Source organism: Synchiropus splendidus, chromosome 13 (genome assembly GCF_027744825.2).
Source record: "Synchiropus splendidus isolate RoL2022-P1 chromosome 13, RoL_Sspl_1.0, whole genome shotgun sequence".
In the NCBI taxonomy this organism is placed as follows: Eukaryota; Metazoa; Chordata; class Actinopteri; order Syngnathiformes; family Callionymidae; genus Synchiropus; species Synchiropus splendidus.
Window position 1 is genome coordinate 11,836,366 of NC_071346.1, and position 14,682 is coordinate 11,851,047.

The 14,682-nt window shown below is 42.2% G+C and overlaps 3 protein-coding genes across 5 annotated transcripts; 2 read left to right on the plus strand and 1 right to left on the minus strand.

The window, feature by feature from the left end:
• Nucleotides 1-2,051: 2,051 nt before the first annotated feature.
• Nucleotides 2,052-6,662, plus strand: LOC128770030 (uncharacterized protein CXorf38 homolog). Its single transcript, XM_053884246.1, has 6 exons — nucleotides 2,052-2,282; nucleotides 2,403-2,537; nucleotides 3,489-3,611; nucleotides 4,074-4,223; nucleotides 4,296-4,472; nucleotides 4,556-6,662. The coding sequence occupies exons 1-6, from the start codon at nucleotides 2,076-2,078 to the stop codon at nucleotides 4,682-4,684; spliced, it is 921 nt and encodes a 306-aa protein (XP_053740221.1). The 5' UTR covers nucleotides 2,052-2,075; the 3' UTR covers nucleotides 4,685-6,662.
• il13ra2 (interleukin 13 receptor, alpha 2) lies at nucleotides 5,379-9,259 on the minus strand. Of its 2 annotated transcripts, none has more exons than XM_053884245.1 (9): nucleotides 8,917-9,259; nucleotides 8,782-8,825; nucleotides 8,568-8,713; nucleotides 8,233-8,408; nucleotides 7,929-8,071; nucleotides 7,099-7,273; nucleotides 6,927-7,032; nucleotides 6,577-6,655; nucleotides 5,379-6,502 (listed from the first exon to the last, which is right to left on the minus strand). In XM_053884245.1, exons 1-9 carry the CDS (start codon nucleotides 8,987-8,989, stop codon nucleotides 6,425-6,427), a joined length of 1,020 nt encoding a protein of 339 aa, XP_053740220.1. In that variant the 5' UTR covers nucleotides 8,990-9,259; the 3' UTR covers nucleotides 5,379-6,424. The 2 variants fall into 2 exon arrangements, with proteins under 2 accessions (XP_053740220.1, XP_053740219.1); XM_053884244.1 differs by having other exon boundaries at nucleotides 5,380-6,502; nucleotides 7,099-7,276.
• Nucleotides 9,260-10,109: 850 nt separating this feature from the next.
• On the plus strand, nucleotides 10,110-14,503 carry LOC128770027 (caspase-8-like). Of its 2 annotated transcripts, XM_053884241.1 has the most exons (6): nucleotides 10,110-10,148; nucleotides 10,902-11,266; nucleotides 11,361-11,389; nucleotides 11,468-11,573; nucleotides 11,644-12,187; nucleotides 12,311-14,503. In XM_053884241.1, exons 2-6 carry the CDS (start codon nucleotides 10,942-10,944, stop codon nucleotides 12,456-12,458), a joined length of 1,152 nt encoding a protein of 383 aa, XP_053740216.1. In that variant the 5' UTR covers nucleotides 10,110-10,148; nucleotides 10,902-10,941; the 3' UTR covers nucleotides 12,459-14,503. The 2 variants fall into 2 exon arrangements, with proteins under 2 accessions (XP_053740216.1, XP_053740218.1); XM_053884243.1 differs by lacking the exon at nucleotides 10,110-10,148 and having other exon boundaries at nucleotides 10,255-11,266.
• Nucleotides 14,504-14,682: the final 179 nt, after the last annotated feature.

The following is a 14,682-nucleotide window of genomic DNA, read 5'->3' on the forward strand; positions in this document are numbered from 1 at the left end:
TTCAACACATCCATCCATATCTCGCTCAGGCTGGAAATAGCAATGATGAATCGCCTCTGCCGCTGCCAACCCGGTGTCTCAGCTGAAACATCGTCGCTCACAGCGACTCCCGGTCCTCCCTGATGAACACCTCCTGCACACGCAGCTGCTCCTCCAAGGCTCCACCTCACGGATGCAGCAGCTTGGTGGTGCCAGCTCTCATAAGAGCCTTGCTCTGGTTGCCACAACGCACAGACCTCGCAGCACTATGGAAGCAGATGTTATCAGTCACTACAGTGGCGAGCGCAGGAGGAATCATCATCGAACTCATAAAGTCTATGATCGGACTTTACACTTCCCCAGGGCATCGTTCCAGCCTCTGCTTTGGTTTTTATGGCCCCAGTGTTATCGCGGGAGCTAATATAAAGAAAAGAGAGTGTAGGACTGACAATATGAAGGTGATTATAGATGGCTTCACACTCACTCTCAGCCTCAGCAAAAATTAATAAGTGCATATTTGTTGACCTCTGTCGCACTTACCTTTAATGCCTGTTATCTTAACAGACTTGCTGATATCAAATGGCAGCTGGAACTCTCCAGAACATGTGGCCGTATCAGTAACATAGACTGCCTAACTCTGATGAATCAGCAGGTCTGGCTGATAAGCATCTAACATTACTGTGCAGTCCAGGATCCTGATCCTGATTTACAGAATTTTGATGTGAGGTTGAATGTAATGAAGCCTCCACAGGCGACGTTATTCCTGTGTAGACAATCCCTGAATCTACATGAGATGAACACCTCTCTTAAAATAGCTGTCTTTAGAGAACTGACTTTTTTCTTCTAAATCTCAGCCAAAAACTGTGGTCCGGAAAAACAAGATCAAGGAGATGGAAAGATGAGTTTCTAGTGGTTGATGTCTCCCTTCGCGATGGTTGAGGATCAAAGACATTGGGAGGATATTTGAGGTGAAGCAGCCTCTGTGGAAGCTAAAAGGAAACAGCTGGTTGCTAGGAACGACCTGGTCAGAATATTTTCTGAGCCATGCTCTCATTAGACTGTAGTAGTATTTGCTTGGTCGAAATTTACTGAACCAGGGATATCCAAGTTGAGAAGGGTTCTTATGTTAAGCAGGCTACGACAACGAGGTTACACCTTGAATAGCAAGAGAGTCTGAGGAAACGGACGCCCGAGAGCCGTCCTCGACTGGGGTCAGTGATCCAGCATGATATCAACAGATGTGTCCGAGCTAAGTACAAAAGAGTAGACCTGAAAAGGTGCAACGTTCCTGTCAGCCGGGACAGGAAAGAGCTTTGATGGGAGAGAAGCACAAGCATTTAAGAGGAGCCCTGGATAGGAGCTTCAATTGGTAAAAGTGATCCAACATGATACCAACAGATGTGACCGAGCAAAGTACAAAAAGAGTAGACCTGAAAAGGTGCAACGTTCCTGTCAGCCGGGACAGGAAAGAACTTTGATGGGAGAGAAGCACAAGCATTTAAGAGGAGTCAGCAATGAACAACTTGGGAGGAGGTCCAGGAACAATGGATGGATCGAAAGAAACAAGGCATTGGTGAGTCATCATTGCACAACGCCCACAACCGGTAGACTAGTGGATCACAATGGATAAATGAAAAATGGTAGAAAAAGATAAGAACACCAATGTGTACATGTTCAGTAAAGCCTTTAAAAAACACCACACTCCTTTTATTTGCTCAATTTCCATTTCCATGTCTATTTATATATCTACCTGCCATTTTATCTGGTGTTGTTATTCAATTTTGTATGTTGTTGCCACTATTTTTAGAGCTGTTTGTTTTTAGTCGGTGAGACAAAGACAACATGTATTCTATTCTATTCTATTCTACATATTTATGTCGTTTTGAACCTAGCGAATAAAACACAATACAATCAATAGAAGAATCGCATTAGTAATTTGACCTATGTTTTCTTTCCAAAACAGACACGGGATCCTGAAAACTACTGATTTAAAAACCTCTTTTAGGACACATTGCCCTCTCGTGGTTTCAGTGCGACGATACAGTGTGGACACGTCACTTCCGCCACTTCCTTGTTGTGATTCTCTAAACGAAAACATGGTCCACACTGAACTTGTACTCCGCCTGAACGACAGACAGTACACCAACTGGCTGAAGGCAGGTCGTTGTCTGCTCATCCTGAAGGAAGCGCTCCATCCCTTCATCGACGCTCGGATGAGAACTTTCCACAGAGACCTCCTCTGCGGAAACCCCTTTCTGAGGAAGCCATGTCACTCTTTGACTTGTAGACCAAGAAGGAATAAGGTTGGTGACTTGACCCCTCTAAACTGTCATAAAATAACCACCTTCGAAGGATGGAGTTTGAGTCTTACTTTCGTTCTTGCGGGTACAAGTCCGTACAAGTCATTTTGTAATCCTCTCCAGCTGTCCGGGGCTTGCGCACTGTGTGCAGAGTGGCAGGCTGAAATCTTGAGGCACCACCGACAGCCGGAGGTGACCATCAACTGGGACAACTGCTACCCTCCATCCTGGAGAGGAGACCACTGGGAAGTGGCCAAGGTAGCTGCATGATGCTGGGGACGTTTTCTTTGCCAAATTCAACTGACGTTATTTCACACTTTATTTTTAGTTGTAGTTACATATCTAAGTTATGATGAAAATGACATGTTATTATTAATAATGTTATTAGTATACGTAGTACAGTGGTACCTCGGTTCTCGACCGCAATCCGTTCCAGACGGCCGTTCGAGAAGCGATTTGTTCGAAATCTGAATGGATTTTTCCCATTACAATTAATGGAAAAAGAAATAATGTGTTCCAAGCCTTAAAATAGGCTTCTGTAGGAGTGAATGTAGAGTGTCTGCTGCAGGTGCGCTGTTCCTCTATGTGTGTGGCCGCTGCATGTGGGAGGGGTTGCCGAGTGAGTGACGTCTCTCCAGAAGTGAAGAGGTGCCCGGTGCGTGTCCAGCTCTGAATGTGCGCTTCTGTGCAGTTTGGCTGTGACAAAGTCATAAACCAAGTCACGCTCTGTCCCAGACTCGCCTCATCCCTGTCCCAGCTCCAGCCCACAACAGGACATCAAACCCTGGAGTGTGCGCTCCAGCCTCGGAGGTGTCGAGAGCGACGCTCTACCACGGTCCAGTGCGGAGACAGGAAAGGTTTTACACCTCAATATGAAGAAAAAACAGTCAGTAAATGTAGCTAACGGGACACGTCTGCATACAGAGGCTGCGTTATACACAATAACAAAGCGCGGCATGGGTCAGCTGATCGGTCCGCGCAGGTTATGTTTTTTCCAGCTTTTTTTCGGGGGCATTCGAGTTTTGGATTTTCGTTCGAAATCCGAAGCAAAAAAATCTCTAACTTTTTGTTCGAACTCCGATTTGTTCGAATTCCGGGACGTTCGAAAACCGAGGCACCACTGTACTATTTTTCATCTTTATGTTTCTGTTGTTTGAGAAACGAATTTGCTTGAAGAAGTCTTATCACCGGAATGTGTGATGTCTGCAGGCCTACATGCCCCGAGGTCAAGCCAAAGTGAAAAGAGCTGATCAGTGCGACGCTGCTGCTCTGCTCAACCTCATCAACCACTGTTGGTGTTTCCAGTCAGTAGATACATACTGTGTGAGAGAGGTGAGGTCCTGCACATCATAACACACCAGCAGGCGACTGGCTCTTAAGTTAGCACAGCTGCAGTGTTATTATAAGGAATATTTTGAGATATACATTTTGAAATATACATATACATACACAACTTGCCAATGCAGTTCTCGGTTTGACCTTTGGATGGCGACGATTTGGACAATGTTTTTGGTCGTCTGCAACATTACATTACGTTATTGATAAATTATATTGATGAATAAATTAGATTTTGAGATATATTTATTCTAAAATCATTAAGTCTGTTTTTTTTAAGTAAGTCATAACCAACTATTTGCTTTATTGTCCCTCACTGATTGTAGCTCTAATCTTGTCTGCTTTTTATCATATTTTCATTTTTATTTTATTGCTTTTTTCTTTTAAAGTCTGTCCAGTAAGGTGCTCTTTCATAAAATGTATTGTACTATAATGAGATACATGTTTGTTGGTTTCAAGGTCATCAGTTACAGAAACCAGCTGATGCACTCCTGCGAGCTGCGTGTGGAGGACGAGTGGCTGCAGAACTTCCAGACAACGCTCGCTCACTTCACCCGTCTTTTCAGGGAGCTTCCTCAGATGGCTGCAGCGGGGCGACAGATCCACCAGGTGAAGGAGACACTGCAGCTCTCATGCTGGCTGGTGAGGCTTTAGCACCGCTTGACGTTGTTCATCGCACAGATGCTGAGCGTGGATTTGTCAATAAGCGTATCAGGCTCGGACCAGCTGGTGACTGATGCTTTGGACGGGCCGGAGACCAGCGCGGACTTGATCAGCCAATGGGAAGCTGAGTTGCTGCGGGAGAAGCTGCAGGAGCTGTTCGCTGTTGCAAGTGAGGAAGAAAGTCCACAGTCGTTGGTGAGAGAAAAGTCTGTGACTCAGGTCTGGTTTATCCTTGACAAGTGGTCACATGACTTGACAGAATCTACTCCTGTTTTTAGGATCGCAAAGAGGTTTCAAGTCTGTCAGGCTTCCTGCAGGCCAACAAAGATCTGAGCCAGAGGTTCTCAGAGGAGCTACAGGTCATAGCCCTGCAAGCGGGAACAGAGGAGGCCCGAACTGCAGATTAAACTCTTGCCTGTCGTCTTATTTAACACTGTCTGAGGAGGACACATCAAGTTGGATTATATTTGGTGTTCATTTATCTGAAGAACTGACCAATGTCATTGGACAACTGAGTTGGATCAGAAGGGCAAGTAGCTCTGCCCCTGACTCATTTTTTCACCTTGGTTAAGAAAGTCGTCGTCTTTGACTGGATGTTGGTGTATTTAAAGTATTTTCAGTTGAAAAACAGAGCCTGCTGGAAAGTTTGAACGTTTCTCTGTAAGTCACGATCAATGGGGAATTGAACGCAGACGTAAGAAAGTTTGTGAGAAGACAAAAACGTGAATAAACTGAATTGATTTACAAGTAATTTATAACCCTCTATAAGTATTTAGCGATATTATTTTCACTTTTTCTTTTAAAAAAAGCGCAATGGAAACAACATGCAGATGCTGTTCTTGATTTGGCCTGTAGATGGCGTCAATTCCCACCGGACACACCGTAAAGGAGCCTTCTGCAGATGAAGGCTGCTTTACTGTGTGTTCTATGTGTGTATCTGTGAACTTGAATTTGTTGTTGTTGTTTTTTTCATTTAAAGAACTGACCTATGTCATTAACGCCCGATTGGGCAATATTGTTTACCAGAAAGACTCTTCCAAAAGCGGGAAGTATTGTGAAATCAGTTGTTTCATTGATGACTCATTTTTAAAGCAGCAGTGCAATTTTTATATTGGTTTGGAAAGCAGCAACCGTAATGGAAGTTGAAGCAATGTTTAAATGATGAAGGTGCAAGGGTTTTATTTTCCCCTGAAATTCTATTATTACTGTTATGCTCTATCATGAATTATTGGAAATTGATCCACTACGCAAAACTATTCATATGAAGGGATGAAAAAAAATTGTGATAACAGCAACAAAAAAGAGATCAGATGTTGAACTTTGGATGCAGATATTCTCATACACAATAAATATGGCATGACATTTTTAAAAAGCTTGTGCTTTAAAATTCAAAGTGTGTTTTTTGTCTTGTCAATCGCAACTGCGCATGACACATGAAAGTCATTACAGACATTAATACTTTTCAGCAAGAGAGGGGAAATCAACTCTATTTTGGTCTCTGGTACTATCACACGCTTGGTAATGTTGAAGGGGATATGCAAAATAGTGAAGATCATTAGACAGTGCCAGACGCAGCTAAAAAGCGGAACCCACTATCACGCTGTCAACCAAACACTATAGGGGCGAATGTAAACAAACATGGCTGACCGCGAGACTTTTGCAAGTAAACCATATTTTTGTTTAAAAACAAGTTGACTTACAGCGGCCCTCATTTGGAAAAAACGTTATAGTAAAACAACAGATGCATTATTGGGGATTTATTTTATTTTCAATTATTAAAACTTGATCCATGAAGGATAAATAAGACCTTGTGGATATTGAGATTAGATTTTGAGGGTATGAAAAAGGAATATTGTAGTGGTAACAATGGTTTTATATATAAAAATGGGTGTTAAAATGAGTGCCGCTTCCATGTTCTCTAGTTTCCTCCCAAAATCCAGATCCATACCGGACTTCCAGCAGAAAACGATGAAGCCAAAGCATAAATATTGGACTCAGGTTTCGACTATTGCAACACATGTTTGAATCATGCAAAACCAGCGTCACGCCAGGGGCTTTCACACTGCTGACTTAGTAGATTGATGCTTCTCAACACATGCAGCACATAGATGCACACCAATGGTCTCAACCGACATGCTTCCTGTCCCTCACATGTCGGCAGCGGTTGACTCCTCCACCATGGTGATTTCCTCCTCCTGCCTGAAGGGGTCTGCTGGGTAATTAACCTGCAACAAACAGACCAAAGTGTGACCCAGTTTCCTCTGCAGCTTGTATATGTCAGCTCACAACAGTTACTTACATTGGTGTCACCTTTTTCAATGAAATGTTTATACTTCTTTGGTATGTTTGGAATCTCAGGAAACAACATGTCAGACACCCTGAAAAGCAAAGATGAGTCAGTTGGTGAAAACATGGAAGGTTTGTTTTGTTTTTTTGTTTAAATAAAAGTTGAAGAACACATTTGCATTTCTCACTTCTTCTTTTCATTGTTTTTCTGTCCCTATGGGTTAAAATCTACTTTTAGATCAGTTTCATTTTGACAGACAAGAATTTGTGAATGTTAAATTAACAGCAAAAAAAAGGAACAGAGCCAGTGTTTGAGTTCTGGAGTCTGTAATGTAGATGAGGCAGACGTGAGAGAGCCAGCACCTCTGAAGTCGCAGAAACAGCAGCAGGCTGAGGAGGAGCATGGGAACGACCAGGGTGATGGAGATGATGACAGGAAGGCTTATCATGCTGTTCGACTCTCCTACCGCTGCAGACAACACATGTGCGTCAGAGCACGTCTCCAGAAAACACTCGATAAGAATCCCCTGCTTACTTGCGGTGAGAGTCCAATCGCTCCACTGAGGAGACCCAAAACACAACTGGCTTTTCTTGACCCTGAGCCTCACGAGGTAGGAGACGGAAGGATCTGCATTTGGCATCATGTAGGATGTCTTGTCGCCCAAGTCGGTCAGTCCAACCAGGGCTCCAGTGTCTGCATGCCTGAGGTTCTTCTTGTGGAAATACATGAACAAAAACGTTGTTTAAAAACGACTCTTAAACTTCAGATTACATTTTGTTTTCTTAGTTAGTGGTGTTAAAACTGAATATTCACTTCGTTAACTGTCACCAAAACAGGTGTTCATCATCAGCGGCCTCTTCTGAAACGCTATGGGCGTTATAGTGCGTTATGGGCGCGCCGCATCTCTACTGCCATCTGTTGACCACTTTGGATAATTGCACACTGAATATATATATATATATATATATATATATATATATATATATATATATATATATATATATATATATATATATATATATATATATATATACTTGAATATAGCCACCATTCTGATTTATTGTGTGGGTCCATCATTTGATCCAGTAATATACCACATTCATTCAAAATGAAAATATTCAAAATATTCTTAAACCATTAAACTGTGATTAATTGATATTAACACACACACACACACATATATATTAATATGATATATTATATATTTATATTAGAAAACCTTTTCAAGAGTTGTTCATGCCACATCACTCCATTTAACAAAACATTTTTCACATGACACCTTTTCTTATTTGATTGGTTCAACACCCACTCAGTGAAATAGTGAATAAAGAAATTCAAGACAACATCAGAATTATGGCGGAGACCTGTTTTTCGACTCCCAGCTGGTACTGGAAACAGTGTTCCGGAGCCCTCCTGCTGCTGAATCGACTGTAAGGTGGCGCCCACCTCACCGTCAGGACTCCATCATTCACTGAGGCTGTGATGTTGGCGGGTGGAGACAGAACCTCTGTGAAGTACAGACCCAAATCCTGAGTTCGGTATTTCCCTTGTTTTAAAATATGCAGCTGAAATCACTACAAGAGAGGCTGCCGTTCAAATGTGGGAATAATTGAACATTCATTGAAAAGTACATAACTAGTCATTTCCATGAAGCACGTTTTGACTTACCAAGCATATCAGTGTCGTACTTAAAAGAGTAGAGGCCCCATGAGTCGTTCAGCGTCATGTTGAAGAGCAGGATCATCTCAGATGTCTTGTTCCAGACCGTGTTCACAGATTTCCAGCCAACTCTCTCCCTGGATAGAAGACTGGGAGGACCAACGGGCTTGTCGTCTTCACACACGCTGCCAAGAGAGAAGAAGACTCAAGACCCAGCTTTAACCATGGCTTCAGACTCTCAGGTGCCTGACTCTCAGTCAGAATATTTAACCCCAAAGTACTGTGCGAGAATTGAAGCCCAAAGAAGTGGCTGTAATGCAAGTGGTGAGGAAGCAAGACCATACCTGCTATAGAGCTGAAGATCTGGCTGTAATGTCGGAAATGTCCAGGAGCAGTTGAGAATGTCAGATGTGTGAAGTAAGCAGGAGAAGTTTTGGTTTACATCAAAATCAACATGCTCCCATGAGACTGAAGAACTCTCTGGATGGATCTGAAATATAAGAAGATTATTACAATCACTCACAGCTGCTTTTGTTCATAACAAAATTTGCTTCTTACATCATTAATGGTTTTTCCTTGGCAAACATCTGGAATTCTGAGCCCTGGTATGAACAGGATACAGAAAAGAGTGAGGAACATAAGGTTTCCACTTAAAAAGAGTCAGTTTTGTGAGCTCGAGTGACGAAAACTTACCGTTTTCTGATCCGGACAGTAGCAGAAAACTTGAGAGAAGAAAGTAGCCGAGAGGTGAAAGTGTCATTTCCATTTAGGAGTCTCCACATACAAGGGTGAGCGCGCACAACGGACCCGTTTTGTTACACTCGAAACAATAATATCTGGGTGTTAAAGCACTTCCTCTTTTTTTCAGATAGAAATAAACGGTTTCCTTCACTTTTGCCGCTCCCCGATTTAACATGAGTGATCTTTCAAGCACCGATGGGTCGCAAAATGTCATGACACTTCTGCTTCAACGCGAAAGGATATTGGAAATTCTATTCAGTTTAATCCTTCCATTGTGGCTGAGTCTTGCATTTGTCTTTGCTGACCGAGATAATGACACAATTTAAGGGGAAGAAGAAGTGACAACACACAATGACTGACCAGAATTAAAGGAAACGTAAGGCTGTGCGGTATTTTCTCACAATTGACAAGTGATGAAGGTGTTCGCAACAACTGAACTGAACCTAGAAAATGTATGTTTGTATTTACAACAAAGCAAACATATATTTATCCAAAAGAAAATCAGAATTTTACAGATATTCTGTCTTTACTATTACATACTTCCTTAAGATAAACATTGAGTCTGATAGTCAAAAACATGCTTGAAAGTTTTCTGTTGCCTCAATCACACACTCATACACACAATTTATCGACATCTTAATAGAATAATCTTTTGTCCATTGTACTTTCAGAATCATCGTGTGAGGATAATATGAACAATGTTGAGGCCATGGCAATAACCTTTTAGATTACAGGTAGGAAGCTTTTGTTCATATAATGTTATTTACATTTTAGTTATGGTAATCAGGATTAAAATATACAGTATAATTTCCATCTGTGTATCTACTCACAACTAACAATAGACAATTCAGTCATGGAAAGGTTTATTAAATTAAATAGATAAGATAATGTTGTTGTGAGTAAATAAATGTGTAGATTAAATGTTTTGTGTTCATGATATGTCCATTATATGTGGTTTACTATTCAGATTTCAGGTCGATAGTCTTTGCTCTTGGATTTTCACTGAATCGAAGATTTCTTGGGATAGGAGTTTTATACTTTGTTTACGGTCGTTTTGGGTCACTACGTTGAAGTGGGCGGGTTTAATACATTGCGTCATGTTACGCATGCAGCAACGTCATGACGTTGTCTACTCCAATTGGCTAATTTCACCCGGGTGTTGAGAGCTGCGGAAAAAAAAATCAGTAAGATCGTAGTCTTGTAACTAGTCTTTATTTGCTGTCTGTTTGCATATTTAAATATTTTAGTTGAATTGTTAAGGTCGCTAAACAAGTGCAAAATGCCTGATAGTTCGCCGGACACGATGGTTAAACGCTGCATGAACCTCTCGGTGTAAAACGAGATGAACCACTTTGTCTTTTAAACTTAACAATACTTCAGACTCGGCACTGTGAACTGAACTGTGAAGGCATTTCTCGCAAAAAATGTGTTGTAGTAGCCATGGGGGAAGCTTGGCACGAAGTTGTGTTTACTTCCGTATTGTTTCACGTTCGCCCACACGCTGTCATCGATTGAAGTTTCGTTCACAAGTATCTGCAGAACGAAACGGACGATTACGTAGACACAAGTCATGACTGAAACGTCATTTAACTAGCTTTTTAAATGTATTTTCTATCAAAGATATTGTAGATCCGAATCAGAGTTGTGGTTTGTATCCACCAAAAATGTATTTGTCATCCCGACATTGATCGAGAATTGATCTTAGAGTCCAAATTTATGAAGTGGTTTAGTAGCTGGTCTCATTTTTATAACTTCTTACTTGCTTGAGAATAGTGACGACCTAGAAGGTGATGATAGCTTTGACAGTTTGTGTTGTCCCTCTCGTGGATGATGTGTGTATTACTGCATTATTACATGCTATTTGCTCCAAAGGCGCAAGGAGTCCTATATGGAACGTACTTTTTACACCTTCTGTTTTTTCATCTCATCTTCTCCAGGCAGGTCCTTGTTCCTAACTGAACTTCCATCAGATCCAAAATGTCTGCCAGAGACATATTGAGATGCAAAAAAATAGCCATTGAAGGGACTTTATCCTCAGACCACTCTCTGATCCTCAACAAGGTGCACGAAAGGAACCTGATCACTCAACGGGAGTACAACAACCTGAGGTGCATCAGTGGCGGCACTGTGAGCGAACACATCACTGCGCTTTTGGACAAGATCATGAACAAGGGAGAGGAGACCGCCCAGGCTTTCTTGAGCCTCCTGCAGACTGATGAGGACATTCGAAGCACTTTCCCTCAGCTTAAAAGCATTGGAATGACAGACCTCAGCCGTCGGCGCCTCAGAGACTCCTGTACAGGTTGGAAAATACCCTTCATGTGTCACGAACTGACTCCTAATGTTATTGAAAGTAAAAAAATAAGTATGCTATGATTTTCTTTATATCTCTGCAGACCAGCTGGAGCAGAAGCGACCTAAGATGGTAACACTTTTTATGTCTTTACACCCAACGTAGGATTCATACTCAGATACACACTGACAATTTTTCTTTTGATTTTAGGAAGAGCTGTATCCGTTAAACAGCAGCCCTGTTGGTCTGTGCTTGATCATAAACAATAAGAACTTCCTGAGCTGCTCCCCCAGACATGGCACCGACAGAGATGCTCGTGTGTAGACAAGCTCCCGTTCTCTCTCAAGCTGTGGATGGCTCCTAAATTCAGGTTTTTCATCCTACAGAGTGCTTGGGAGAGGTGTTCACTTCGCTCGGCTTCCGCGTCCTGATGTGTGAAGATCAAACGACGGAGCAGATGGATCGATGTCTGAAGTGCTTCGGTTCCTTCTGTGACCCCGCACAGCTGCAGGGGTTGGACTTGATGGAGTTCAGCGGGGGAGGGTTCACTGCGCTTCAGGATGTCCCGAAGCATGGAGATGCTTTCTTCTGCTGCATTCTGAGTCACGGAGACAAGGGTGTCGTCCTGGGCGTGGACTCCAAACCCCTGGCTATCAAAGACATCACAAATACCTTCATGTCTTCCCCTCATTCTCAGCTCACCGGAAAACCCAAAGTTTTCCTCATCCAGGCCTGCCAGGGTCGTCTGATGCAACGGGGGGTGTTGCTGGCGGATCTGTTGGAAGATAGTTGTGAGACGTCCATCCCTGAAAAAACAGATTTTCTGGTAGCTATGGCTACAGTAGAAGATTATGCTGCGTTGAGACACAGGGTCGAAGGCAGCTGGTTTATTCAAACGCTGTGCCAGGAGCTGATGGCCGGCAGCCAAAGGTAAATTCACTTCACTGTCATTAGACTAGACATTTTTCAACAGTCACAGTTATTCTGTCACAGTAATTCTGACTATCTGAAGCTTGATACCAGTTGTAAATATTTCTGTACGCTTTGTTTCAGGGCTGACGATTTTCTCTCCATCCTCTTGCGTGTCATTAATGGGGTGAGCCGGAAAGAAGGATCCAGCCAAGTCGGTGCTGTGAAACAGGTGCCCGAAGTTCGGTTCACGTTGAGGAAGTCACTTGTGCTGAAACCACATGAGAATTGAGTTTTCATGATGTCAGCAGTCTATTCAAAGGAACACAATCTAGAAAGGCACTGCTACAGCACATACCGTATTTTCCGGACTATAAGCCGCTACATTTTTCTTGCGGTCTAAACCCTACAGTTTATATACTATAGGACACAGATTATGAACGGCTGATCTCGGTTTGTTCGCGGTTTGTGATGCGTCCGCTCCTCCCTCCCTCCATGTGACTCACCGCTCGCTTGGCAACGACATGTGTACTATGGAGGTTTTCGACTGGAGTGTGAAAACAGCGCATTTTGAACACTTCAAATGTAAATAAGGTGTGAGGAGTTCATGATTCAAGTTCACACCATTGCCGAGATTATTTCATGAGTCAGTCTCGGTGCTGGATCCGGTTTTCAAAACTAGAACTAGAGGATCACGAGAAGTGACCCTCATGCATTTTCTGCGGCACAGACAGCACCAGTGCACCCGCGACTTATAGACCGGTGCGGCTTATGTGCGAAAAATATCTATTTTCCTTCTTAAATTTTGTGGGTGCGGCTAATATTCCGGTGCGCTCTATAGTCTAGAAAATACGGTACATCTGCTGACATCCACTGTTAATTTTTTAAAAGCCAAAAACTGTTTTGTCAATATACGCTATATTATTTGCTCACCCATCCAAATGATTAGAATCAGGCGTCACGTGGCGTTGCCACAGGTGTATCAAACCAAGCACCTTGGTCTGCAGACTGTTCTTACAAGCTGTTGTGAAAGAACGGGCCGTTCTCAGGAGGTCAGTGAACTCCAGCATGGAACTGTCAATGGATGTCACCTGTGCAACAAATCCAGTCATGGCATTTCCTCGCTCCTAAATGTTCCACAGTCAACTGTCAGCTTTATTATAAGAACATGGAAGAGTCTGGGAACAACAGCATCTCAGCCAACGCCATGTAAACCGACAGAGAGGGGTCAACGGATGCTGAGGTGCATAGTGCAAAGAGGTCACTCACTTTCTTGTTACAGAGCTCCAAACTTCATGTGGCCTTCAGATTAGCCCAAGTACAGTACGTAGAGAGCTTCATGCAATGGGTTTCCAAGCCATACATGAACTTGACTGGCCTGCATAGAGTCCTGACCTGAACCTGATAGAACACCTTTGAGATGAATTAGAGCAGAGACTGAGAGCCAGGCCTTCTCAACCAACATCACACCTCACCAATGTGTTTTGGAAGAATGGTCAAAAATTCCAATAAACACATTCCTCAACCTTGTGGACAGCCTTCCCAGAAGTCGTGAAGCTGTGGTAGCTGCAAAAGGTGGACCGACATCATATTGAACCCTATGGGTTAGGAATGGGATGGCACTTAAGTTCAAAAGTTCAAGGGCAGCTGAGCAAATACTTTTGATACTATTGTGTGCCTCTCCTTAGCCTCTCATTTACATCCACTTTTTCAAAGGCAAAAATCATTGTTTTACGTGTATTTCATGAATATATCTTCAGTTAAAATGTCAGAATGTAATGGACTTAAATGGACAAGCGATGCCAGTACTAGCACAGCGCATCTAAATCGTACACATTCCAGTCATTAAGAAGAGGAGGAAGAGAAAGACGTCCAGACCTCTGGGCAGGAGGGAAATAGAAATTATTTTTGTCACCGTGAAAGCCGGTCCATAATAGTGGTTCGATGGTCATGTTTTTGTTTTGTTGTTTGAGCCTTCACACTATATAAATTATTTTGTCAAATCTCTACAACAACACCTACACCGGGTTTAACGGTAGCTGGTCACGTGAGCGGATATAACTTTCATTCCATTAAAAATCAATGTTGTAAGTTTGTAAATCCAAACGAACCTACAGAACACCACAAAATAAAATCAGGTCTAATTAATCCCAATTGACAGCGAGCCTAGATTTTTTTTTTTTTAAATAAGTCCGTCTGTTTTGAAGTTAATGTCTTTTTTTGCTTGTTTGTTTATATAAATGTCATGTAAATGTTTGGCTGAGAAGTTTAATTTTAATTGTTTCGGGTGATTGGTGTGGTTACACTTCTGTACACTGAATTTAAAGAAGTGTCCTGTTGGCCTTTACATTTTTTTATATTAAATATTTTTAAATAAATTTTTTACATTTTAAGGAAATCGACTCTCGTGCCTTTTTTTCATGTTGAGATTGTGAACTTTTAAACTCTTTTTGTTTGGGTTGATTGATTTGTCTGTCCCTTTAATCCCTTGATATCTTTTTCATAGCGCCATTTGA